Source organism: Salmo salar, chromosome ssa28 (genome assembly GCF_905237065.1).
Source record: "Salmo salar chromosome ssa28, Ssal_v3.1, whole genome shotgun sequence".
Taxonomy (NCBI): domain Eukaryota; kingdom Metazoa; phylum Chordata; class Actinopteri; order Salmoniformes; family Salmonidae; genus Salmo; species Salmo salar.
Genome location: NC_059469.1, coordinates 8171957 through 8188934, shown reverse-complemented (window position 1 = coordinate 8188934; position 16978 = coordinate 8171957). Strand labels below are relative to the sequence as shown.

General features: G+C 44.9%; 1 protein-coding gene across 2 annotated transcripts; it reads right to left on the bottom strand.

The window, feature by feature from the left end:
• Nucleotides 1–282: 282 nt before the first annotated feature.
• Nucleotides 283–16444, bottom strand: LOC106589409 (metastasis-associated protein MTA3). 2 transcript variants are annotated; one of them, XM_014179366.2, is made up of 20 exons: nt 16039–16443; nt 14449–14516; nt 12703–12796; nt 12394–12532; nt 12159–12222; nt 11862–11979; nt 11670–11772; nt 11493–11592; nt 11175–11363; nt 10901–10975; nt 10698–10756; nt 7685–7803; nt 7340–7497; nt 6954–7176; nt 5160–5252; nt 4830–4991; nt 4632–4660; nt 4127–4257; nt 2377–2404; nt 283–707 (listed from the first exon to the last, which is right to left on the bottom strand). In XM_014179366.2, exons 1-20 carry the CDS (start codon nt 16064–16066, stop codon nt 648–650), a joined length of 2040 nt encoding a protein of 679 aa, XP_014034841.1. In that variant the 5' UTR covers nt 16067–16443; the 3' UTR covers nt 283–647. The 2 variants fall into 2 exon arrangements, with proteins under 2 accessions (XP_014034841.1, XP_014034840.1); XM_014179365.2 differs by lacking the exon at nt 2377–2404 and having other exon boundaries at nt 16039–16444.
• Nucleotides 16445–16978: the final 534 nt, after the last annotated feature.

Sequence of the window (16978 nt, the reverse complement as noted above, 5' to 3'; positions counted from 1 at the left end):
TATTTTAGAATAAGGCTGTAACGTAACAAAATGTGGAAAAACTCGAGGGGTCTAAATACTTTCCGAATGCACTGTATATATATACTGTGTATATATATATATATATATATATATATATATATATATATATATATATATATATAGCTCACAATCCCCACTCACTGGCATGTAGCAGGTACAGAAGAAGAAAAAACATCAAGTTCACACACTCGTGCACACGCTCATACTCTTGCGCGTGCACACTCGTGCTTAAACACATAAATTCTCACACGCACACACTGGTTTCTGTCCCAGGGAAGTTTAATCTGTACAGGTGGGAACCACTTTCTGTCTGTCCCCACGGCAACACAGCACATCACTTCCTCCCGCGGTGAAGGGTCTGACTCCGTAGGGTGGGGAGGTTCACAATATTTTTTTTAAGTGGGCGATGGGGAGGGCGGGGGTCGGGTGCCAGGTGAAACTAGGGTTGGGGTCTTGCATGTAGAGCATAGGCAGGGGACAAACATGGCAGAGAGATAGGGTCAGAGGTCAGTGGTCAGTCGTGGATAACGATGGGTCCCCTCATCCTGAGGCTGGGGTGGGGGTGTGGAGGGGCGAGGAGCGGCCCCTGCAATAGTGCCTGGGAGGCCTTGCGCAGGGTGATCTGCTCACAGGGCTGCCGACAGGCGCGCCTCAGCTGGGACCGTGACAGCAGCCGCCTGGCCCTCCTGGAGAGACAGGACATGACATCAGAGGGGACAGGACATCAGAGAGGACAGGATATGACATCAGAGGGGAACTCAACAGAACGTTAGAACACACGTCTCACTCTAACCTTTTATTCTGCTAAAACATTGGGAGAGACTGAGAGAAAGATACATGAAGTAAAGGGCTGTTGTTGCAGGGAGTCTATTACTACAGCATTTCTCTCTATCTCTCTCGGTCTCTCAGGGTTGTTTATAATTTCTCTGAACAGAAAAATGTATCAATTACCTCTAGTACAACGCACGCTGGGATTTAATTAGGTTAATATAGACACTGTGTGTGAATGTGTGCGTGCATATTGTGTTGTTTAGACCATTGTGTTTTACTGCATCAAGGAAAGAGAGAGAGAGATGAAGAGAGATATGGGTCCTGAGGGCAGGGCTCTCTGGTGAATGTATGAGTGTTTATTAGAGAATTTCTCTGTGATATAATCGGTAATATCGATCACTCCATCTAGTGAGGCAGGACCAGTCACAGAGTCATGGAAAATGTATGTGTGCCACACACACAGTCTTTTACTGAGTATATTCTTCCATAGTCTCGAAAATCCCAGACCTAGAGCAACAGCATTAGGTCTGGGGAACATGGGGGATTTTCTAGGTAACTTCGAAAGGGGAGAAAAAAAAAAAATATCAGACAGACAACTCTACCAACAAATCACGAGTTTGGGTAGGTGGGGCTTAAAATGTGAATGATAATTGTGCTCTTGAACAATAATCATATCGGAGAAACATGACAGAGGTAGACACAATGCAGATGCACATACAGTAGTTAGGCTTATTATAGTGGTTGTAAGCTAGTTACGCTAACGTTAGCTGTCACGGTGCATGCAAACTAGTTACTTGGGAAATACAAATATTGTCTGCAAGCTCCATCTAGCTAGTTACAAATGTTGTGTCCGGTGGGGATGTTTAAGGCATAAGGCTCAGAACGGACTTCCTGCACGTCCATTCCTGCCTTGCCCAACCTACACATGAACCTTGGCACACCTGTAAGTTGGAACATTGTCATTGTGGGAGACAAGCTGTCTGCCAGCCCTTGGGAGACTAATCTCTACCTGTTAAGAAATATTGGGCATATGTAATCTCTCACACACACACACACACACATACAAATGCACACACACACCACCAGCCTGACCTCTATCTGAGCTCTAATTGGTTCTAATAAAGCATAGAGCATCTCCATCATCTGTCGTTAGTGTCAGCCAATCAGATGAGACTCAATAGCATATTCCAGCTGTGATTCTGGGAAGAGGAAGTATTCTGGCACACACATACACACACACACATATACACACACAGTGGCATGTAAGTGGATGCTCCAGTGGTGCAGTAATGATATTTCCACTGAAGCCTGGTCAATTTCAGACAGTTAGACTAAAATAACCCTTCATCCAGGGAACAAGGGGGGTGATGCGGGTGGCAATTTTTCATGGACACATTGAGTGTGTGTGTGTGTGTGTCTGTCTGTCTGTGTGTGTGTGTGAGTGCATTATCCCGTTGACTGGACTGTACTATCCACAAGTGAGAAACAGACTCCACAGGTAACCCAGTTCACGTGTGTGTGTGTGCTTGCATGTGCGTGTGCACGTGAGTGTGCATGTGTGTGTGTGCGGGGTGGGGGGCTTACCGTGAGCAGGTGTGTAACGGCTGCAGCACTGAAATGAAACAAGCAGCCAGTCACTGACACGAAGGGAAACACACGGCGACCCACGATGCAACAGGGCACGAGAGGTCAGGGCCTGTATTCCCAAAGAGTCTCAGAGCAGGAGTGCTAATGTACAATCTTAGGAAAAAAGGTGCTATCTACAACCTAAACGGGTTCATTGGCTGTCCCCATAGGAGAACCCTTTGAATATCCCTTTTTGGTTTCAGGTAGAACTCTTTTTGGTTCGATGTAGAACCCTTTCCACAGAGGGTTCTACATGAAATCCAAAGGGTTATGCTATGGGGACAGCCGAAGAACCCTTTTGGAACCCTTTTCTTCTTAAGAGAGTAGGATTTTGCATTTGAGGTCGTAATAACGTTTTTTATGGAACTGATCCTGGCTCAGCACTTCTATTCTGAGACACTTTTTGCATACGGGCCCAGGTGTGTGTGTGTGTGTGTGTGTGTGTGTGTGTGTGTGTGTGTGTGTGTGTGTGTGTGTGTGTGTACATTAAGATACATAACATTATGTGAGTGTGTTTTGTATGAGATGAGCCTATTTGGTTACCTGTGGAGTCCCATTCGTCAGCTTGGCAGTGGCCTCAGTCTCAGCCCTGTGTACCCTACAGTTATGATCCCCTATAAAATATGTTCAACTAACTATCCCTTAACCTAGCAAGTTGATGCACAGCAAAACAATATCCATAGACCACACACTAAAAACAAATGGTTCTATATAGTCCCAACTAAGGGTTCTTTGGCTTGTAACCATAGCGGAAGGTTTTTGAAGGTTCTATAAAGAACCACGCTCATAAGGTTCTAAATGGAACCTGTATGGTGCTATAAAGAACCCTTTCCTAAGGTCCTCTAAAGAACAATTGACAAAGGTTCTATATAGCACCAAAAAAGGGTTCCGCTATGGTTACAACCCTTTTGGGGGCTAAAAAGAACCCTTTTTTATGGTTCTTTATAAAACCTCTATGGAGAATGGTTCTATAAAGAACCTTTCTCAATAAAAACTTTTGTTGTAGAACCATGCAGGGTTTTTAATTCTGGTTTATTAGCCATATTAAATTGTTCAAATTCCATACATTTTATTATTGTGTTTATGAACAAGTTGAATTAGGTGAGCTAGCTCTGGAACGGCTGGGGTGTCCCTGAGGAAAGAATTGAGAACTACTGATTTAGTCAACCGTGAGTCTTACGTTGAGTCTTTCACACGACACCATCATTGGCCATAGTCATAAATAAAAATGAAATAGCATAACACAACAGATTAGATAAACTGGAATGACACTCACTCACGGTTGCACAAAAAGAGCTGTGTGCGCAAACCACGCCCCAAAATATCTGAATAAGCCGCCACCCCTACATTTGAATTATCACTAAAAGAGGAAAGAACCCTTTTCTGAACTGCAAAGAACCATTGAAGGCCTCAAAGGGTGCTTTGGGTCAGTATGGTTCCACACTGAACCATCACCCTTCCCAAAGAACCCTTAAGGAACCCTAATTTCTTAGTGTGCATCTACAGACCAATTTGACCCAGTTTGACACAGACTCAACTTATTCTATTTCTGTGCTCGGTGAGTCATGGTTGTCGAAGCTTGTCAGGACATGGCTTCTTCAACCCAATCAGCTGTCAGTCCCAGGCATAATCAGCCGTCATGCTCCAAACACATATAAGACAACCGAACGCATCATTAGCCCAGCAGCCAATCAGAGGCCATGCCTACCTGGTCTCCCGGGAGACGACGAAAAAGCTGTCGTCAGGGGCATCGATCAAGTTTGGGCGTCGCTTCCTAATCATGACTCCGCCCCTAGCACTGCCCCTGGTCCCTCCGCCACCACTGCTACGGCCGTTGTGCTGGGAAGAGCCAATCATAAACAATTAGAATGAGCCAATCAAATACACGCACCTCAGAATCATCCAAGAAAAAATGGCATGTTAAATGATGTAATATTGCGGAGTCAACCTTAAATGTCTGTATTTGAAGTCTATGGTTGAATTGCTGCCCGACTACATTGCAGACGTTGCATTGCATCATCAACCAATGGTTGTGTGCTACGTCATCAACTTGGCAGCAATTGGGCAGATTGGTATGTCATATGATGTGATGAGCAGATAAATGAAAAACCTTTCTAGGTGTTTTGAGATCTGGGATGCGTCTGCAATGAAGTCAAGTAGGAGCGCCACCTACAGTATGTAAAGTGTTAAGTAAAAGAAAGACTGTTACTCACCACTGGTCCTGTTGTCTGCCCTGGGTTTTCTACAGAAGGACACAGGAGACAACACGATAGAGATGAATAGGTGTGTGTGTGATTGTTTGTGTGTGATCGTTTGTGTGTGTGTGTGTGTGTGTGTGTGTGTGTGTGTGTGTGTGTGTGTGTGTGTGTGTGTGTGTGTGTGTGTGTGTGTGTGTGTGTGTGTGTGTGTACCTGGGCGTTTCTCCGGCTCGGCTCTGGTGTGGTGGTGGAAGCTGCGTTTACCCAGAAGGCCATGGGGACCGTAAGGGAGAGAAGAGAGGAGGCGACGTGGGGGAGGGGCTTGCAAGCCGAGGGTTCGGTGTGAACGGGGGGCGTGTATCGCGGGGCGGGACTCTGGAACACATTACATCACACATTTGACACCCATATCACTAATTCTTTTAGGTTTTTGTTATCATAGGAGTATGTTATTCCTTACGGATTACTTCATGTCATAGAAACATGCCGTGGGACATATTCGCTCCATCATTTAGGTATTGTGTGTCGGTGTGTGTGTGTTACCCAGAAACAGCAGGACGCTGGTCAGGGTGCTCCTCTGGGCAGTCCGGATTCTAGGTGGTCGCCCGACTTGCCCCTCCGACACCCGCAACATATCTAGACCAATCACCAAACAGCAGCTCATCTACTGACCAACCACACCGCCAGTGACAAAGCAAGCAGCTGTACTGTCATTCAGTCAGATGGACACATGTTCAGAGACTAAAGGTATGAACATTGGTTTATTTACCGGTGCCTGTTGCATGCGGTGTAGTTTCCTTGTATTGTTTAATCTCTAAGGCGGAATTCATCTGAAGGCTTCGAAACTAACTAACCCACTAATAACAACTGTGCAACTACTAATCTGCTAACGTAACTATCTAGCTTCAGTCTGAGTTGAAAGCAGTCAGTTTGAGACAAACACGTGTTTTATAGATGACTTTCTGAATAAGATGGTTATGGGGAGACGCAGTAGCAGAGCTTTCTCTCACACACAAACTGAATAGAAGTGTAAACACCTAAAAAAAAACACATACATGCACACACACACAGCATGTTGAGGGTGTGATGGAAGCAGGCAGAGAGGCTGAGTCTATGCTGTAGGGGCAGGCCTTGTCTGGTCCTCTGGCCAATCGGTATGTTTGGTGTAGTGATGGACAGGTACACAGACACATGAAGCACAAGGACTCAGAGAGGATGGTTTCAGCTGTGACTTTATTAGTTACCACCGTCACATTCACAGAGGGAGATGGAGAGAGGAAGAGACAGAGAGAGAGCTGGAGAGGAAGAGAGAGACAGATGAAGAGAGAGGAAGACAAGGTAGGAGAAACAGAGATGAGTCCATATGACTGGGACAGAGGAAAGTCCCGATATGGGCATGTGAGAGTTGCTTACAGGACGGAATGGGAGTGGGTTGACAGAGCAACACAGAAATAGGAAATAATAAAACAAGCTTCAAACTCAGAAAGAAAAGCAGAGAATGGAGATCTGATTACCACCACCATCTTCATAGAAGCCACTACTGCCTGAATTCCCCCTCCCTCTACCTCCTCTCTCCCTTCTTTATGTCCATTCCTCTTTAAAACGCCCTCCTGGTCGTCAGTTGAGCTCTGTCTAATCAAACTGCTCTCAAGCAATCACAGCAATCACTCATACACACAATTACTGGCCGGAAAAGCACCGGCACACGGAGAAAAGCACACATACAAAAGGCTCATTAAATGTAACACGCACTGTGCAAAATAGAGCTTCTCTTAGTAAAATACGTCTCCTCTACTTCTAACCAACCTTAAACATACGCGTACATTCTACAACCATCACGTACTCCGGCCTGGAAAATAGGAAGAGCATCAATTATATGCATCCATGTTTGTCTATGGGTCGACATGTATAGTGTGTGGCATGCATGTATAGAAAATGACTTCTGAGAAAGGCGTGGAGAAGATTGTGTGCTTGTATGGATTCCAAACGGCTCTAAAGGCTGTTCGGTTGATACAGTGACTTTAAAAAAAAAACGAACCAAAACAGACAAACGAACAGATGATGAAACCCAAAAGTCATGAGGACAGGCAGTCTTTATTGAAACCGGGGAGAATACAAAAACCAAAATAATAATAATATAATACAATATAACAAAAACAGAGAGAGAGACAGACAGGGAGGGGGGGCGGGGCGGAGGCAGCGAGGTGGGGTGAAAAGGGGGGTGTCAAGGTGAAGGAGGGGGGGGCGGTGTGTGTGTGTGTACGAGTGTGTGTGTTCGTGCGTGTGTGTCCGTGTGTGTGTCATGAGGCAGAAGTTAGGAATTGAAGGAGCTCTTACACTCTGCCTTTATGGCGCCACAGTTAATGGGCACAAAGGGGCGCCGCGCAGCGCGTCGCAGTCTGATGATGTCGCGGCACATGTGGCGTGCCAGCTTGGTGAGGCGGGTGGCCTGCAGCAGGAATGCCTGCTTGGTCTTGGTGGAGGACTTGGGGCTGCCGCTGTTACGCACCGGCACCATGTGACTGGACTGGCGGGGGCCGTGGCCGCGCGACCGAGGCTCCTGGAGAAGGAGAGAAGGCTCACATGAATACCGGCTCTCCATGACCAAGAAGATCAACTGTTCTGAACTTTCAGTGACATTGTATAAGCAGAATTTGGTTTTATGTTGAGTGGTGTACAACGTTAAAGAGGACGTGTGGGGGTAGTTAAAGGTGAAGGCTTACGTTGGGCACAGGGCTGGGTGGGGTCTTCTCCTCGGGCGCCTCCGCTCTGCTTGGCATCTTAAGTCCACCGTACTTCTTCCAGTACATCCAGCACGACACACACAGGCGACATTGCATGTTGGGTGGCCCCCACGAGTACCATTGGGCTGATTGCATTGCTGTACACACACACACACACATATAAGGACTGATACACCTCATCAATGCATAATCAATAAACATGATCAATATCTAACAGTCCATCAATATGGTTTCCTCTTAAACAATGTTCATCAGTCTCTCATGAGGGATGGAGAGCTGGCTGGATGGATGCCTGGATGGATGAAAGGAGGAAAGTGTACTTACAGTAGCAGCTCTCGCAGGCCCGTCCTCCCCCTGCTGCATGGTAGGCTCCAGGACCCGCCCCATTCACCGTCGCCATCTTCCCATTGGTCACTGAGATCTGGTTAGGGTTGGGCTTATTGCTGCGAAACGAGAGGAGGTGGAAACACAACAAAGCTTACAATCTCAATCCTATGTAACGACTAACGATACACATACACACTATATATACAAAAGTACGTGGACACCCCTTTGAATTAGTGGATTCGGCTATTTCAGCCACACCCGTTGCTGACAGGTGTATACAAATCGAGCACACAGCCATGCAATCTCCATAGACAAACGTATGCCCTGCTAGAGCTGCCACCGGTCAACTGTAAGTGTTATTGTGAAGTGGAAACGTCTAGGAGCAACAACAGCTCAGCCGCAAAGTGGTAGGAAACACAATCTCACAGAACGGGACCGCCGAGTGCTGAAGCGCCTGTTGTCAGTTGCAACACTCACTACAGAGTTCCAAACTGCCTCTGGAAGCAACTTCAGCACAAGAACTGTTTGTTCGGAGCTTCATGAAATGGGTTTCCATGGCCGAGCAGCCGCACACAAGCCTAAGATCACAATGCCAACTGTCGGCTGGAGTGGTGTAACACTCGCCGCAATTGTACTCTGGAGCAGTGGAAACAGAGTTATAATTGGATATAGGCCAAGAACAGTCATTGATGGGTATCGGATGTAAATACATGTATTGGTTTTGTTTATTCTTGTATGACATTGATGATTCCATATGGCGTTTGATGTATCAGTGTGTATTATTTAGTCATTAAGGGAGGATTGATAAGGGAATTATATGCTTAAAGGTAATGATTAAATAATTCCACCCTGAAACCTAACTATTAGTGATTATTAGTTTATGTAGCATGTATAATGAATGATTAAAGTACTAAATGTAAGTCCAATAAGGTTTGGTAGAGATGTGAGGGATAGAAATGCGTGAGGGATAGAAATGCGTGTGTGTCTAAGAAAATACCGAGAACAATTCAACTGTGTTTGACCCGACCTGGCTAGAACTCTGAGAAACTTATGATAGGACAGGGAGACATTTTCCAAGGTTCCTCTATTCTCGGGGGAATGGAACGGACAGCGCTGGGTAGTGATAAACAGTGGTGAGAACTCTGGGGAGGGATACAACCCACCTACTGTTCATGTGTATGCATGTGCGTAGGATATCTACTGTTTGTGTGGATATATGTGCGTAAGTAAGGAGTGACCTATAAAATGGATGTCTTTGTATTATGGACTTCAGAACGTTCTCTGAATAAACTGAACAAACCTTTTGCAGAAGCTGAGTCTTTGACTAATTATTATTAACCCAGTGTCTTACAAACCCTGGGGATTAGTCAAAGCTTATTGATTGTTAGTTATTACCATTGGGATTCAAAATTCTCATGACACAACCCCATCCAACACCTTTGGGATGAAAGGAACGCCGACTGCGAGCCAGGCCTAATCGCTCAACATCAGCGCCCGACCTCACTAATGCTCTTGTGGCTGAACGGATACAAGTCCCCACAGCAATGTCCCGACATCTAGTGGAAAGCCTTCCCAGAAGAGTGGAGGCTGTTATAGCAGCAAAGGAGGGGACCAACTCCATATTAATACCGATGAGATGTTTGACGAGCAGGTGTCCACATACTTTTGGTGATGTAGTGTATATGGACATTGTGCACACACACACACTCAATCAAACATACATACCAGAGGTCGACCGATTAATCGGAATGGCTGATTAATTAGGGCCGATTTCAAGTTTTCATAACAAATCGGAAATCGGCATTTTTGGACGCCGATTACATTGCATTCCACGAGGAAACTGCGTGGCAGGCTGACCACCTGTTACGTGAGCGCAGGCAGCAAGGAGCCATGGTAAGTTGATGGCTAGCATTAAACTTATCTTATAAAAAACAATCAATCTTAACATAATCACTAGTTAACTACACATGGTTGATGATATTACTAGTTTAACTAGCGTGTCCTGCGTTGCATATAATCAACGCGGTGCCTGAAATTGTGTCACTTCTCTTGCGTTCAGTGCAGGCAGAGTCAGGGTATATGCAGCAGTTTGGGCCGCCTGGCTTGTTGCGAACTGTGTAAAGACCATTTCTTCCTAACAAAGACCGTAATTAATTTGCCAGAAATGTACATAATTATGACATGACATTGAAGGTTGTGCAATGTAACAGCAATATTTAGACTTAGGGATGCCACCCGTTAGATAAAATACGGAACGGTTCCGTATTTCACTGGAAAAATAAATGTTTTGTTTTCGAAATGATAGTTTCCGAATTTGACCATATTAATGACCTAAGGCTCGTATTTCTGTGTGTTTATTATAATTAAGTCTATGATTTGATGTTTGATAGAGCAGTCTGACTGAGCGGTGGTAGGTAATAGCAGGCTCGTAAGCATTCATTCAAACTGCACTTTCCTCCGTTTGCCAGCAGCTCTTAGCAATGCTTGAGGCACAGCGCTGTTTATGACTTCAAGCCTATCAACTCCTGAAATTAGGCTGGCAATACTAAAGTGCCTATAAGAACATCCAATAGTCAAAGGTATATGAAATACAAATGGTATAGAGCGAAATAGTCCTATAATAACTACAACCTAAAACTTCTTAACTGGGAATATTGAAGACTCATGTTAAAAGGAAACACCAGTTTTCATATGTTCTCATGTTCTGAGCAAGAAACTTAAACGTTAGCTTTTTTACATGGCAAATATTGCACTTTTACTTTATTCTCCAACACTGTGTTTTTGCATTATTTAAACCAAATTGAACATGTTTCATTATTTATTTGAGACCAAATTGATTTTATTTATGTATTATATTAAGTTAAAATAAGTGTTCATTCAGTATTGTTGTAATTGTCATTTATTACAAATATATATATAAAAATCCGTATCGGCTTTTTTTGGTCCTCCAATAAATCGGTATCAGCGCTGAAAAAAACATAATCGGTCGACCTCTAAAACATAGACTTACTATGTGGGGATGTAAACCTGCTTCAGTTTGCTTTCTGCCTCTGCTGCCTTCAGTCTCTTCTGCTCAGAGAGAAACAGAGAGGAGAGTTAGACTGCAAGCCAAGGGAAGACCAGAGAATAGCTTGGCACTGGATGCTACGCTGTGGCTAACAGCTAAGTAAGCTAGCTAGTTAGCAGGAGTGGTGTAGAGATACTGAGACTTACCTGCTGTACGTATCTGTCTGTTGTCTTCCACATGTAATAATACTCTATTATACTGGTCAAAGACTTCCATGGTAGCTAAAGTGAGGGAAAAGTATTAATAATTTATGTTTTTGATGTCTGTGGGTCAGATCCCTCAAGAATATTGAAGAGCAGGCTAACCAGGGTTATTCTGAACCCAACATGTCAGACGCAAACACACTTTACTATATATACAAGCAATCTCACATGTATGGCTATTCATGAGCACCTGACCTCCACACACACTGAGACTTACAAAGTCTTGTCTTATGTCGTTGAAGTCCTTTCCGTATTTCTCCAGAGCCTCCTCAAACATGGCTGCCTCCGAAGCGCTCCACTCCTCCATCTCGTCCCGACACAGTACCGGCCCACCGGACGGCACCAACACACTCAACGCACTGGACAGGTCGTAACCATGACGATGCAGCGTGTCCATCGCATGGAACTAGACACACACACACAGGCAGATCGAACGTTATCGAGTTTATCCGTGGACGTTAGAGAAGGTTACAGCCACAGACGAACAGCTAAACTCAGGACAATTAAAAATGGGATGTGTGTGTGTGTGTCTCACCAGTGTGATGTCTCGGGAGGCGGCAGCTGCACTCGTATGTAGACTGGGCTGTCTGACCGAGCTGCTACAGTCCAGCGCTCTGGCAAACGTCCCCACCGCCCTACAAACACAGTTTTGAGGTCAGGGGCTAGAGATCAAGGAACTGAGAGGTCAGGGGTTAGAGGTTAAATGTCGTACCGTGCGACCACCAGGAACTGGTCAATCTGTTTGCTGGAGAGAGGACAGTCAGGATCCCAAAGCTTCTCCTCTAACTTTGACTGGTCCCACTCATCTGATTCCCCTACAAAGAGATGCATACAGTCAGAGGGTGTGAGTGTGTGTGTAAAGAACGTATGGTAAATATGTCTGTGTGTGTGTGTGTGTGCCTACCCTCCTGTAGCATGTCAGGTACATCGGCCTGAAAGCGTGGTCCCACTCTGATCTCTCCTTTATCAGCCAACAGTGTCTTCTGGGTAGGGTCGTAGACCAGCGAGTAGAAGAATGTATCCTACGTAAAACACACACACGTTTTACATTATATATACACACACACACACACACACACACACACACACACACACACACACACACACACACACACACACACACACACAACACTAGAATGGTATGGGAGGCATTTTAAATGGCAGATGTGGATGCATGGTGCACAAACACAAGCCCCCTTACCTCTTTGTCCAGGTAGGAGAGGACAGCTTCAGTCTCATTCAATAATGCCACACTACACTTCCCCCTGAAAAAAAGAGAGACAGAAAGAGGAGAGAGACGGCGAGGGGCGAGACAAAGAGATGGGGGAGTGAAAGGAGAGAAAACGAGCACCCGTTGTCTGTGTTAACATGGTTTTATGGCTGGATGAGTGGGTATGCAGGGGTACTGCCTGTTACAGCAGGGTGTGTGTGTGTACCTGATGTGTGTGGCTGGTAGACTCTCATACTGACGGGAGAGGAACAGTTCTCTGTGGCGTAACTGATGCTTCTGTTTGTCTGTCAGCTCCGCCTCCAACGGACTCTCTTTCTCCTCCTCTTTCTCCTCCTCTAAGTCCTCTGCGCACACACATATACACACACACACACTAAACACGACCGTCTGAGCCTGGACCCCTGCTGTAAGGATCAGGAAACTCTCCAGACATTCAGCTACCGCCTATTGTTACACTAATACACAAAAGCACACATGTGGACGGGCGGACCGACCCACACACAGAGCCACTTACTTGCATGTTTGTCAGCCAACTGTATGAGGCTGTGTGAGATGTCTCTCCTTCTGTAGAAACACACCACCTTGGCCTCCACATTGCCACTGGCCGTCTAAAGGGAGAGAGAGAGACGTAAAGTGAACTCTTAAAACACAGATTTATCACAAATAATACTCCTCCACATTACCACTGGCTGTCTATGGGAGGGGGAGAGAGAGTATAAACACTTTAAAAACAGTGTCTTGATTTGAACTGAGAGAGAGGGGCTGGGACTAAGTGACACGTTTGAGACGTTGCTCCCTGGCTCAATAGCCACGACACCGACTGAAAGATCATTTATTTGCAAAGTACATTTACGCATCCCCGGAATGTTACTCGGTAACATGGTGCTACTAGCAAAAGACAACAGAGACAGAAACAGACTGAGGAATTTACACAAGGTTTACATACATTATATACAAAAAAGATACTATACATTGATTGATTGCCTGATTGGTCAGACAGATGTTTTGTCTCCTCTGAGATTAAACACACTGGAGGAAAAGCATGGAGGAGAGAGGGGAGGGAGGTACGGATTAGGGGTGTGAACTTTAAATGAAATTGGGAGTCTTAACATGATGAAAAATTCCCTAACATGAAAAACTGTTTTTTCCTTCACAAATTAAAATCGCAGTGCAGTCATCTCAAAACTACCACTAACAGGTCCCAATCATCATCAGAGGGAACATAAAAATATGACAAATACCTAATGCAATAATGCACTGACGTTAGTAGGAGGGAAAAAATATATATATATTTTTAGCTACTTTACTAACCGGAGCTGTAATGCACAAGGTAGAGTGAGAGGCTTGAAGCAGAGGAGCAGCTCAATTGTGAGTGACGAGGGGAGCGGGGAAGGGGAGAGAGAGATTGCAACAAAATTGACTCACGCTGGTAGACTAATTCATCGCTAGTTATTTATCATCTCAATACATAGTACCTGTCTTGACTGCATCAAACGGAGTGGCGCTTTTTAAGCTAGCTAGCGTTAGCTAGGCTAATTGAGACAACATATTGTAACTTGAACTGTGCACTTTCTCCCCTTCCTAATCCTACAGTAAATAACTCCGTTCAGATTATTAAATAGCAGCATACATGTTGGCTCTTGGTGTTGTAGCTTGTCCTTCTTGTTTAATTTTTTTGTTCTGTCATTATAATTCCATCTTCCATTGATTAGCCTAGATATCTCCTAATAACTTGCCACACGGAGGCACTATGACCGTAGCCTAGTGCCGGTTTGATGACTTGTGATTACAAACAAGCTACAAGGCCAATCATTAAAAGCAAGAGCACCCAGCAGCATAAATTATAAATTTGTCTCTCTCTAAGGGAAGCGTGATGTAGACCATCTACATTGTGAATTCACGTGGAATTTTATGATTTTTTATCGTTTTAGCGGAAAAACCGATAGAAAAATTCAGGTTTAAATGTTAATAGAATGTTTCCCAAGGTCACATCTCTAATACTGATGGAGAGCGAGGGGGAAGGGAGGAAGTGTGCCCATTCTCACCTGCCGGTTGAAAATGACAATTGTAGGCAGGTAACATCTGTTGCTACGCGTCATATTACACACACACAATCTCACACGCGCCACACACACACTAGCGCAGGGGAGGAGAGGGAAAGTCACAAAACAGACAGGCATTCCACCTATTCCCTCCTCAGGCACATCGGCCAGAGTACTTGAATTACACACACAAACACACACTCCAGGGCGGGCAGTACCTTGTTGAGTTCTTCTATCCGGCGGATCAGGTAAGGGTTGCTGGAGGAATTCTCAAAGAATACATAGTCTGGAAGAGAACAGAATAACATCACGTTAACACACGGCCTGCGATATAACCATTACATATATCCATTACAACTACTGGGTGTGCAGGCTTTTATTCCAGCCCTGTTCTAACACCTAATTCAACAACAGGGTGGAACAACCCTAATGGGGCTTAAACCAGTGACCCTGCAGTTAAGGGGCCAGGCCACCGTATCCTGTTTGTGCCATAAAGATCCAGAACCCTTGGCAGGGGCTGCAGTAGTCAAATGCTGGGAGCCAGGGTACACAGTCACACACACAAATTCCTTCCGAGAGTTGGTGGTTCAGGTCAGAGTTAAACAAGTCAAGCAGATCTGAGTGGCACCTCTACCTACAGATGCCTGTCAACAGTCATCAAAATGGCTTGCTACCATACTGCACACACACAGTTCACACCTCTACTCAGAAAGACAGACCATACACAGACAACCACTCTCAACCCAAAGCCAGATTTAACAGAGTTGATCAAATATCATAGCAATAATATCATACAGTATATCATATTGATGCAATGCAAATACACAGCAAGTGACATCCGGTGGAAAGCACATCACCAAGAACTAGCTTCAAGATGACAACAAATTAGACATCACGTGATACATTCCAATATTCTTTAGCCTTGTAGGAGAAAAAAAATCGTTACATTGTTGCCAGTAAATCTTTTCACTCGGCAGCGCGTGTACATATATATGTAACGTTATCATACATGAAATACAACTTCCTTTACCGCCGACTTTGTTGCACAGATGTTGTGGGATAAGTATCATAAAACAGTAGCTGGCTACTGGCTATCCTCGCAAACGTGAAAGACTCATTCACGCGACGCCATCATGAGACAATGTCGGATGCCATCAACAGCTATCTAACTGTTAGGTGGCTAACCACATAGCTAGTTATGTAGCCATCTGAATATGACCAACAGTAAAACGACCAAATAAAGATGTATGGGATATTTTCCTTCACACTGTCAAACAATGGAGCGTTATTTGTTACGGTTAAGATAATTAATTGCATTGGCAACAAAGCCTGCACTGCTAGCCAGGGGGGTAGTTGGCTAGTTCCTAGCTAACGCAATAAGGAGCCGTAATACATGGATGCGTGCCAAAAAGGAGCCAAATACAAAAGGCACCTATTCCAAACAACAAAGTAAATCAAACACGCACACAGCAAATCATGCAATGCATGGCCGTGCATGTGTGGATTAAATGGGATATGAAGTGAAAATACGTGCATAAAGCTAAATAATAAAATAGTGAATGTTTATGGTGTAGCATGCGAGCTAACGGCTAACTGGTATGGCCACGATAGTCGCGAGGCCTGACCCATTAGAATCGCAAATATTGGGAAATCCATGCGTTTCTCCGGGAAATGACAGCACGCGTTTGCATGTATAATATCAGAAATGACACCACGGGTATATATTTAAGATAAAATAACACATTTGCTGCATTGATAGAAAATCTGCATGTTTCGACTTCATCAAAAAAAAAAACAATGTGACATACCTCCGACCCGGTACATGTTGGCGGCCATTTCTGCCCTCCCGGAGTGTAAAAACACAAACCATAAACTAACCGAAAATAGAATCAATAAATAAAGCAATCAGATGTTTAAATCCTGTGGTCGGTTTTAAAACGCGTTGAAGTTAGAAGGTAAGTTGGTGGGGGGATTGAATGTGGAGTTGAGCGGGAGATTTTGGTGAGGTGCCCCCTATCTGCCTGCCTTCTCACAGTACAATACAGTAGGCAGACAGCCTGACACAGCCAAAAGACTTGGATCAACCCGAAACCACATTGTTTGTGGGCCGACGCATCGTATTTGCTTTAGTTTTCGAGATGATCGGTCCCTGGCGAGGGAGGAGCTGGTTTTTAAATATTGTGTATATGTATTTCTTCTGAACACATTTACGTTTGTTGGCAATGTCAATTCTTGCCAATTTTTCAAAATACATTTATGTTCACTAGCTGAACCAATAGTGTGCAACTGCAGCCCGCAATTAGGGGCGTTCCTGCATGTGGGCATTATTTTATCTCCCTTCTTCCTCCCTCCTCCCAGCACCCAATTAGTTCCTGCATGAACGGCCCCCCTTGAGCATTACATTTTTAAGTTTGTGTGACACTTTCGAATGCGAACAGGTGGGTGTTTGGGCAGGCAAAGAGCGATCAGTTTCAGGAGCTGGGTGAGCAGGTGATGGATGGCTCTGGTAGATATGACAGGTGATGCGGATGGTATGAATAACTGGGTGAGAACAGCTTTAGTGGGGGCAGCTACTGAGGCTATACCTAAAAGTCCAGGGAGGAGAAGGAGGAAAGCAGTCCGGTGGTGGATGGAGGAGTGCAGGGCAACGGTGAGGAGTACGGACAGGGCATTTACAACTTCCAACATCTGATTCAGTATGAGCAGGCCCTGGTGTGGAGAACTATCCGTCAGGCAAAGAGGTCATGT